Genomic DNA, 11,107 nt, shown 5'->3' with positions numbered 1-11,107 from the left:
CCTGCTAGGCAAGTGTTCTACCACTGAGCCATAACCCCAGCCCCCTGCTTTTTTAACATTGAATAATATTGCATCCTCTGAATATACTCCAGTTTATCCATTCAGCTACTGAAGGACATCCTGTTTGCTTCTAAGCTCTGGCAGTTATGAATAAAGCTGTTATAAACATCCATGTGCAAGTTTTTATGTGGAAGTGTCTAAGTTACTTTTTAAAACCTTTTATTATAGACAATTTAAAACATTCCAAACTAGAAGGAACAATATAGCAAGTCTACACCTTAATCACCAGACAGCATCAGAAGGGGCCAGTCTTGTGTATTTTGTTTGAGGCAGGGTCTTGCTATGTTATTCAGGCTGGTCTCAAACTCCTGGGCTCCAGAAATCCTCCTGCCTCAGCCTACAAAGGAACAGGAACTATAGGCTCAGTCTTGTTTATTTAGTTTTGGTGCTGAGGATGGAACCCAGGGCTCTACACATGCCAAATTTGTGCTCTACCACTGAGCTACACTCCCAGTCCCCCAGTCTGGAGTTGAATCTACCCCCATCCCCACTCCCAGTACCTGGGTGGGGGCAGGTACTGGGATTGAACCCAAGGGCACTTTACCACTGAGCTACATCCCCAGTTCTTTTTATTTTTATTTTGAGACAGGGTCTCACTAAGTTGTTGAGGCTGGCCTGGAACTTGCAATCCTCCTGAGCCAATGGGACTACAGGTGTGCACCTTGTGCCTGGCTAACACTGAATAATTCTGAAACAAATCCCGCATATTATATCATTCCATCTGTAAAAACTTCAAAATGTATCTCAAAAAGATAACTGCAAACAGTGATCACACTGTCATTATCACACAGAAAAAAATAAAATTCTTCAATATCATCGCATACATAGCATGTTAAGGTTTAGATTTCCCCAATTGGTTCTTGAATATTCGTGTTTTGTCTGTTTATAGTTTGTTCAAATCCAAATGAGATCCACAATTGCATCTAATCGAGGACGGACAGTTTCCTTAAAGTCTCTGAGTTTCCTTAAAGTCTCTGGGTTCTGCTTTCTCTCTTTTCTTCCCCCTTGCAACATATTTGTTGTTTAAACCAGGTTTGTTGTCTAATAGATTTTACTAGTATGATGTCATCTTTGTGGTAGTTTAACACATTCCTCTTTCCCCTGAACTTGATGAACTGTAAACTGTGTGCTTCCCCCCACCCCAAGATTCTTTCTCTGGTGTTCTCAGCAGGAAGCACAGATCTGCTTGTCCTTGTTTAAGTGACAGAAGCAGCTGCCCACATCCTTCAGGATTGAACCCAGGGGCTCTTTATCACTGAGCCACATCCCTAGCTCCTCCCTGGTATTTTTTAAGTTTGAGAGGATCTCCCTAATTTGCCAGACTGTGCCTGGCAGGGATATGGGGGTTTTGTTATTGTTTTGTCTTTTTGTGGTGCTAGTGATGAAACCCAGGGCCTCACACATACTCGGCAAGGCCTCTGCCACAGAGTTGCACCTCCAGTTTTGTGGTGATGCGGTTTTTATTTTCCAACATTTTATTTTTAAAAATTTCAGACATGCAAAAATGTTGGAAGAATTGTACAGTGAACACCCTAAATTCTACAGTGAATGTGGGCCACGTTTGCTTTATAATGCTAGATCAGTTCACCTAACCATTAATTTGCCTATCCATCCATCCATCTCATATTTTAGATATGAAAAAATAGGTAAATATCCTTTACTTTGGTGTGAAAAAATAAATATAATACATTTTCCTGTTTTAAACATTAAAATTTTTTTAGTTGTAGATGGACACAATACCTTTATTTACTTATTTTTATGTGGTGCTGAGGATCGAACCCAGTGCCTCACATGCTAAGCAAGTGCTCTCACTGAGTCACAAGCCCAGCCCCATTTTAACCATTTTTAAATGTACAGTTCAGTGGCGTTAAATGCATTCGCAGTATTGTGTAATCCATACCATCATAATTTCTAGAACTCTTTCATCTTTCCAAACTGTATCCATTGAACACTAACATCCCCAAACCTGAGCTGCCGGTAGCTTCTATTCTACTACCTCTATGAATTTGCCTATGGGAGGTACCTCAAATAAGTGGAAGCACATGATATGTGTCCTTTTAAAAAATATTTTAAATTGCAGATGGACACAATACCTTTATTTTGTTTATTTAGCTTCTTATGTGGTGCTGGGGCTCAAACCCAGTGCCTCACAAGTGCTAGGCAATTGCTCTACCACTGAGTCACCATCCAACGTGTGTCCTTTGTGACTGGCCTATTTCACTTAGCATAATGTCCTCAACATTTATCCATGTAAGCCAGGCATGATAGTGCACAGCTGTAATCCCAGTGGTTTATGAGACTGAGGCAGGAGAATTGCTAATTTGAGGTCAATGTGGGCAATTTAATGAGACCCTGTCTCAAAAGAAAAAAATAAAAAAGGCTGGGTATATTGCTCTGTGGTAATATGTGGTTCCATCCCCAGTAATGGGAAAGGGGAAAAAAAAGTTTGTATTGTAGCCTTTGTCAAAGTTACCTTCCTTTTTAGAGCTACATAGTATCTCCTTATATGAAACATTTCAGTGTTTATCCATTCGCCCACTGATGGATGTTGGAGTTGCTACCATCTTTTGGTTACTGTTGCTAATGCCACTTTGAACATGGGTTTACAAATATCAGAGTTCCTGCTTTCAGTTCCTTAAGGTATACATACCTAGAAGTAGAATGGCTGGGTCATGCCGTAAATCTATGTTCAGCTTTTCTGAGGATCTGCCACAGTGTTTTCCACAGCAGCAACATCACGTTCCATTCTGCCAACGAAGCGCGAGCCTCCCCATTTCCCATCTTCACTAGTATTTATCATTTTCTCCTTGTTTTAGTAATAGCATCCTAGTGAGCAGGAAATGGTGTCTCGCTGTGGGTCTTCTGTTTTGTTTTTGATATGGGGTGTCTCGGTGCTGACCCCAAACTCCTGGACTCAAGGAATCCTCCTGCACTGGCTTCCCTAGCAGTGGGGACCACATGCGACTGTAGCCTGTCCAGTCTACACTGAGGTTTTGATTTGCATTTCCTGAATGCCTAGTGATGTTGAGCACCTTTTCCTGTGCTTACTGACCAAAAGTACATCTTTGGAGAAATGTCTGTTTGAATCTCTTGCCCATTTTTGAACAGGGTTATTTTTTGTTGTTGAATTGTACAAATTCTTTATAATCTGAATATTGATCCCTTATCAGATATATTATTTATAAAATACTTTCTGGAGGGGAGTCCTGGGAATTGAACCCAGGAATGCTTTACCACTGAGCTACATCCCAGCCCTTTTTTAAAACTGTGAGACAGTGCCTTGCTAAGTTGCTGAGGCTGGCCTCAAACTTGTGACCTTCCCAGCTCAGCCTGAGTCTCTGGGATACGGGTGTGTGCCACTGTGCCCAGCTACGAAATACTTTTTATCTGAGTTTTAGCTTCAGATTTAGTTCTCAACTTGGGGTGGGAAATGCATTTGGTGGGGAGGGAGAGCAGCAGAGGGGCAACCTGGTCGGTGGGGGAGTGCTCGGCCTGGGGTGCTCCAGGTGAGCCCAGGGATGGGAAGAGTGGGTGAATGCAGGGCAGCATCAAGGCCCGCAACAAGGTCCCTCTCTGGAGCTCAGATCTAAAGCCCAGGAGGCTGACCAGAGGCCAGAGATGGGATGGGGAAGGGGAAGTGCCTAGATCCTAGAGCCCTAGACCCTTCTTTTGGAGTGAAGAGACTGCTGCCTGGAGAGGGCAGAAAGGCAAGAACAGAATGGTGACACAAGCCCGCCACAAGGCGCATCCCGAAGAGACGATGGCTTAGGACCCAGCTGTGCCCAAAACACCCCACCTCAGGACTGCCGACAGGAAATGGGGCTCCCCAAATCTCCAAATGCACAGGTCCTACAGGCATCACTCAGTGGTCACTACAGGGCCTGGCACACAAGTTCAATAAATGTCGGCTTCAGTCATTTCTGTGGCTGCACTCTTCCTAAGGCGCCCTCACTGTGGCCTCCAAATCTCTCACTTGCCCCCAAGAATGTTGCAATCTCACAAAAACCCCTTGAAACCAGTCCTCGCAATCCCGACTTGTGACCCCTTGAAATGCTGCCTTGAAATCCCACCTTATTACCAGCCAGGATGGCACACCCTGTAGTCCCAACTACTCAGGAGGCTGAGACAGGAGGACTGCTTGAGCCCAGGAGTTGGAGGCAGTCTGGGCAATAGTGAGACCTGGGCTCAAAAAAAAAAAAAAAAAAAAAAGGAAGGAAGGAAGAAGAAAAGAAAAAAGAAAAAGAAATGCTAACTTATCGCTTCTAGGACAATACTAGAGGCCTCCTGTTAACTTCCTCTCTGGGGACAGAACCCTGTCCCTGCACCTAAGTTCAGCCGGAAGGTGTCTCATCCCCCTTCAGTCCCCACCTTCAAGGCTTCCAGGACTGACAGCAAAAGCAGCCGCTTATTCTGTCAGCATTTCCTGTGGGTTCATTTGGGTGCCAGCAGTGCAACAGGGTCCTGCCCTGTCCCTGTTGTAGACTCCTCAATTGCTGGTTCCCATCTGGGCCCCCCATCTTAGGTCCCTGGGGCCAGAGTCTCCCCCTACCCACCCCAGGCCTGGGGAAAGATGCAGCCATTGCACTTCTGCAATCTTAACTGCTGGCTTCCGTCTCCTCCCTTGTGCCCTGCGGGACACCTCCTAAAGGCACCTTCCTCTCTCAGCCTGGCCACCATGACGCCCTCCAGCCTGCTGCAGGGGGCCTGCCGGACTCTGTTCATCTTCCAGCTATTGGTCTGCTGCCTGTTGCCCCTAGGTGAGGCTGGTCAAGCGGGGAAGCTGGGTTCGGGGACTGGCGGGGGCTGGGGAAACAGAGAAAGTCAAGCACCCCACATCCTGCAGCTCTCGCCCCTGGAAACCCTTCAGCCAAATGTAGATCTGATAAGGGGCTCCCTAGCTTCCCTAGGAGAAAGTTCTAGCTCCTTGACTCATCTTTGGGGTGGTTGGGTCCCTGTTTGTGACTTATGCTCTGTCCCCCGCCCCCCCACACACACACATATTTGTACTCTCTCTCCCTCCCTTCCCCCTCTCTCAGTGCTGGAGGCCTCCTATTAACTCCCAGGTTTGTCTACACCCCAACATTTGCCTGTGTGGTTCCCTCTACCAGAATTCCTACTTAGGCCCCAAAACCGACTGTACAGGAAGTCTTCCTTGACTCACCTCCCCATAAGCCAAGTCAGAGTCTCTTGTGGCCTCCTCCCAAGGAGGAGGGCCACATCCTTCATCGATCCTTCCTTCCTCACTGTACTGGGAACATCACGAGAGGAGGGACCGTTATCCTGGCATGAAAGGGGCTTGTTCTGGGTGGGCTGTGGGTACCCAACAACCACAGAACTTCCTCCTGATCTTGCAGGTGCCCAGAGCCAGAGCCAGAGCCATGAGTTCCCTCTGCAGGTGGAGCCCCAGAACCCAGTACTTCCTGCCGGTGGGTCCCTCTTGGTTAACTGCAGCACCAGGTGCCCTCACCCTGAGCTCATTACCCTGGAAACATCCCTATTAAAGGAAGCCTTAGGTGAAGACAGGGGCTGGGCAGCCTTCCGCCTCCTGAACGTGACTGGCAACAGCAGGATCATCTGCTCCGGGTTCTGTAATGGCTCCCAGATGACAAGCTCCTCTGGCATCACTGTGTACCGTGAGTAGTGTGCCTGGGGGTGGGACAGGCCTTGTTCAGTGATGGGGGCACATGGCCAATGGCTCTGAGCAATGAGGATCCTGAGTTTGCAGGAATGGAGGAGAACTCAGACCTGGACCTGTGCCCAAAAGAGACAGAGGCAAGCAGTCAGAGAAATGCATCTCAACTGTACACCATAGCGTACACATCAATCTCCCGGATCCCAGAAAGCACCCTGTCCTGTGCTGGGGATGGAACCCAGGGCCTCAGACATGCCAGGCAAGCGCTCACCCAGCTACACTCCAGGTCCCAAATCCCTGCCCCGCCCTCCCCTTACTGGTTTCTTAGGGATCAGTCAGAGTTGCTTAGCATTTAAAAAAATAGAGCCAAGGTGGGCCCTAATCCTAGCTAGGGATCCTCCTGAGGCAGGAGGAATGCAAGGTTGAGGCCAGCCTGAGCCACTTGGTGAGACCCTGTCTCAAAAAATAAAAAGAGGGGCTGGGGATATAACTCAGTTGTTAGAGTGCTTGCCTTGCAAGCACAGGCCCTGGGTTCAATCCCCAGCACCATTTAAAAATAAAATAAAATAAAGAGGTCTGGGGGGTGTAGCTCAGTGGTAGAGCAGTCCTGGGTTAAATCCCCAATATATATATATTAAAAAAAAAAAAAGTGAAATAGAAATAAAAATAAAATAAAAAGTCCAGGTGTGGCGGTGCACCTCTGTAGCCCCAGCTACTCAAGAGGCTGAAGCTGAGGCAGAAGGATTGCAAATTTTAGGTCAGCCTGAGAAACTTAGCAAGATCCTGTCTCAAGTAAAATATAAAGCACTCAGTGGTAGAATGTAGAATGCTTACGAGGTCCTGGGTTCAATCCCCAGTACTGCAAAAAACAAAAAACAAAAAACAACCAAACAACAACAAAAAGCAAAGATTAGAATAAACTAGGAATATAGCAGATTCCATGACTCATGGTGACTACTGATTTGTAAAATCTGCATAGATAAGTGTACTGTATGTGTGTGATTGTATACATGCCTGTGTGTGCACCAGTGCCTATGTACGTGTTTGTGTACCTAAGTGTGTGTCATTATCTCTGTGAGTGTACACTTACATCTGTATAGTAACATCTGTGTTTATGTGTCTGCGAATGTTCATTTTTCGGGGAGAGGGTTCTGGGGATTGAACCCAGGGACACTTAACCACCCTTTTATTTTTATTTATTTATTTATTTATTTATTTATTTTTTTGTGATGCTAGGGATTGAACCCAGGACCTTGTGCTTGAGAGACAAACACTCTACCAGCTGAGCTATATCCCCAGCCCTTATTTTTTGTTTTGAGATAGAGTCTCACTTAGTTTTTTAGAGCCTCTCTAAGTTGATGAGGCTGGCCTTGAACTTGTGATCCTCCTGCCTCAGCCTCCCAAGTCACTGGGATTACAGGTGTGCACCACTGTGCCTGGCTGTTGGTGAATGTGTATGTTTGTGCACCAGTATCTCTACGTGTGTATCCTTCTATGTACTGGAATGTTCATGTACCTACATGTCAGTGTGTGTGTGTCAGTGTATGCCAATGTGTCAGTATTTGTGCCTTTTATTTTTTGAGATGCTGGGGATGGAATCCAGGTCCCCTCACACGCTAAGCATGTGCTGTACCACTGAGCTACACAGAAACCTTGCATCTACATTGTTAAGTACGTATGTAGACATCTGTTTATTTGCCTATGTATGTGTCTTTGTATGTCCCTGTCTGTGTCTGAGTTTACCATGACCATGACCTGGGAATTTGAGACAGGATCTTGCTAAGTTTCCCAGGCTGACCTAAAATTTGCAATTCTTCTGCCTCAGCCTCAGCCTCTTGAGTAGCTGGGGCTAGAGGTGCACCTCTGGAAGCTTCCAGAGGGTACTCACTAAGATATCTTTGTCCATTGCTATTTGTCTTGGCCAAGGAGAGCAAGCGATAGCCACCTCTTCCCAACTCTGCATCATGTTAAGTGGCATCGTCAGTCAGAGTGGGAGCATTTACGCCACAGGAACTGGCTACATGCTATATGCCAGGGTTTCCCCTGCCAACCCCAAGATCTCAAGTACTAGCGTCAAGTGTTGACCTGTAGGCCACTGTCTCTGCCCAGTGGTAGCCCCAGTGAAGGTGAAGACTTATTGAAATGGTACAAATTAAGATGTTAAACACCTTCCTTAGTAGCCAATGGAAGTGTGTGTAACAGCTCAAGACCAAGGTTTGGGTTGTCAAGGCCAAGAGTGACCTGCTCCACAGAGGAGGCTCAGGATTTGTTCTTTTCTTTTTGTATCAGAGACTGACCCCAGGGGCACTTGACTACTGAGCCACATCCCCAGCCCTTTTTTGTATTTTATTTAGAGACAGGGTCTTATTGAGTTGCTTAGGGCCTCACTAAACACTGAGGCTGGTTTTGAACTCTCGATCCTCCTGCCTCAGCCTCCTGAATCTCTGGGATTACAGGCATGGGTCACCACACCTGGCAGGCTCAGGATTATGTAGGTGTGCCTGTGAGGGGCACTGCAGCCACATTTGGGAGAGGACCAGCCTGGGGATATTGTGTTCCCAGTGATTTCATGCCAGAACATCCTGAGAGGCTGCTGCATGGCAGGGGAATTGTGAGAGACAGGAGCACCTGGGACTAATTAGAGAAAACAGAACTAACCTCTGGAGAGGCCAAGGCAGGAGTCAAGGCCAGAAGCTAGTGGGAAAGACCTAGTTAGTCTCTAGGTCCGACATCTAGGAGGCTTGGAAGACCTGTATTCTAACCTGACTCTGTCACTTTCTGGCTGTATGTTCCTGAGCAAATCACCTCATCTCTCTGAGTTGTTTCCCCATCCATAAAAAGGAAGACTATTCAAGATTTCACTAGGTTGATGTGTGCATGAAGGTGGCTGAAGTTGAAGGTGGAAAGTATAAGGAAAAACCTAGATAAACAGAAGGTTAATGACTAATACGAGTATCATAAGTGGTTAAAAAAAATGTCTTCTTCCTTCCTCTTTTTTTTGTTCCTTTGTAGCTGTGATATCCTTGGGAATAGAAAATCTTGACTTTTAGTGACTGCTACAGAGGTGAAAGGAAATTTCTCTTCTGCCTTCTGAAGGTTTGCTAGATAAAATGACATAGGTCAACAGGAGGGTGGTGATGTAGCTCAGTGGCACAGTGCTTGCCTAGCATGTCACAGACCCTGAGTTCTATCCACAGCACCAGGAAAAAATTAGTGAAAACCAAAACCAAAAATAAAACAAAAAAGAAGAGTGGTTCAGGGTCACAGTTCTGGGCAGGGACACCCTATCTTAAGTGAGCAAGGGTTGCAGGGTCGATTGACTGACAAATATCTTTCTCCCCTCTTCTGCCAGGGTTTCCAGAGCGAGTGGAGCTGGGGCTCCTTCCCCCCTGGCAGCCGGTGGGAGAGGACCTCACCCTGCAATGCCATGTGTGGGGAGGGGCACCCCGGGCCCAGCTCACCCTGGTGCTGCTCCGTGGGGAGGAGGAACTGAGCCGGCAACCAGCAGTAGGGGAGCCAGCGGAGGTCACCGCCACGGTGCTGGCGGGCAGAGGTGACTATGGTGCCAATTTCACATGTAGAGCAGAACTGGACCTGCAGCTCCGAGGGCCGGGACTGTTCCAGAACACCTCGGCCCCCCAACAGCTCCGAACTTTTGGTGAGAGATTGGGCTGCAGAAGGTGGGTAATGACCTGAGTCAGAGTAGGGGGTGTTCTGGACCTCGAGAAATTCTGGGAAGGCATACCCTTGGCCACTGACAAGGTGGCCCCAGAAGAAAGGCCTGACGCTAGGGGATCTTCTGGGAAGGTCCCACAAGGAAGGTCTATGGCTATGTGGATTGTTTTGGGAAGGGAGTGGTCCAGGTCAAAAGCTATGAAGAGGAGGACACTGGGTGCAGGGATGAGGGATGCTGTGTGAGGCCTCCTCCTGTTCACACCTATCCTTCTCCCTAGCCCTGCCCATGGTTGCCCCACGCCTTGTGGCTCCCCTGTCCGTGGAGGTGGGCACCACGTGGCCAGTGGACTGCACTCTGGATGGGCTGTTCCCAGCCTCTGAGGCCCAAGTCCAACTGGCGCTGGGGGACCAGATGCTGAATCCTGCAGTCACGATCCACCGGGACACCCTCAGAGCCACAGCTACAGTCACAGCGCGAGCAGACCAGGAGGGTGAACAGCAAATTGTCTGCAATGTGACCCTGGGGAGTGAAAGTCGAGAGGCCCGGGCGAACTTAACTGTCTTCAGTAAGAAGGGATGGGACCAAAAACAGTTCCAGAGGTAGTACAAAGGAGGACCTCCAGCAACTCCAGGGTGTGGCACCTGAGGGCGGAGATTAAGCAGGGAAAGGAGAAACCCAAGCTGCCAAATTAGGGTTGTTAGTGTGGGCGGCATCTCCACCTCAAATCGGGCAGGAAACTCCTGGCCTGGAAATCCTGAGAGGAAGGGGCAGGTGGAGGGCGGGGCTAGAACGTGGGAGGATTGTGGCCAATAAGCCCCTGGGCAATGCCCTGTTTTTAGCCTTCCTAGGGCCCATTCTGAACCTGAGCGAGACCAACGTCACCGAGGGGTCCAAAGTGAATGTGACTTGCACCGCTGGGGCCCGAGTCCAGGTCATGCTGGACGGGGATCTGGCCCGGGCTCCCGGGGAACCCGCCCAGCTTCAGGTAACTGCCACGGAGGGCGACGACGGGCGCTACTTCTTTTGCAATGCTACCCTCAAAGTGGACGGAGAGGTCTTACACAGGAACGTGACTGTCCAGCTGCGTGTCCTGTGTGAGTTGTCATTAAGACCTTTTAATTCCTCACCTGTCTTGGGTACACTTGACTTTCCCTTGCCCCATTGTGCCTCTCGAGAATTCTGGGGTCTGATCACATGGTGGTTTCACAGATGGTCCCAAGATTGACCCGGCCAAATGTCCTCAGCGATTGGCATGGAAAGACAGGACTAGTCATGTGTTGCAGTGTGAGGCCCGAGGCAACCCGGCACCCCAGCTACAGTGTCTGCATGAAGGCTCCGGACGTGAGGTCCCCATCGGGACCCCATTCCTAGTCAAGTTACACCACAATGGCACTTATCACTGTCAGGCAGTCAGCCCAAGGGGCATGTACACCTTGCTTGTGGTGATGCACGTTCAGGGTGAGCCAAAAAAGGGTTGTGAGGATGGAGGGACAAGCTCAGGAGGGGCAGGAAGACGCATATTTACTCTGAACTTCTCTGCGCAGATCGGAAGTCCCACTCGATCAGCATCCTCATAGGGGTGTTAGTGATTCTAGGCGTGGTGACTGTCATAGCGTCCTTAATATACATCTTCGGGATGCAGAAACGAAGTGGCAACTACCGCGTGAACCAACCAAGCGCCTCGGTGCCCCTCAAGCCTAAGCAGCCGGAACAGACGGTGGAGTTAGAGCTGTCCTGAG

The 11,107-nt window shown here is 48.5% G+C and overlaps 1 protein-coding gene across 1 annotated transcript; it reads left to right on the top strand.

The window, feature by feature from the left end:
- Positions 1–4,335: 4,335 nt before the first annotated feature.
- ICAM3 (intercellular adhesion molecule 3) lies at positions 4,336–11,106 on the top strand (the record flags this gene model as incomplete). Its single annotated transcript, XM_079114704.1, has 7 exons — positions 4,336–4,817; positions 5,415–5,693; positions 9,045–9,350; positions 9,646–9,933; positions 10,208–10,462; positions 10,578–10,826; positions 10,913–11,106. The coding sequence occupies exons 1-7, from the start codon at positions 4,631–4,633 to the stop codon at positions 11,104–11,106; spliced, it is 1,758 nt and encodes a 585-aa protein (XP_078970830.1). The 5' UTR covers positions 4,336–4,630.
- Between the last annotated feature and the right edge of the window lies 1 nt (position 11,107).

The sequence above is a fragment of the Sciurus vulgaris genome, assembly GCF_902686455.1.
Source record: "Sciurus vulgaris genome assembly, chromosome: 16".
Classification (NCBI taxonomy): domain Eukaryota; kingdom Metazoa; phylum Chordata; class Mammalia; order Rodentia; family Sciuridae; genus Sciurus; species Sciurus vulgaris.
Note: the sequence above shows the minus strand (reverse complement) of the source record. Positions and strands in the feature narration are given on the sequence as shown.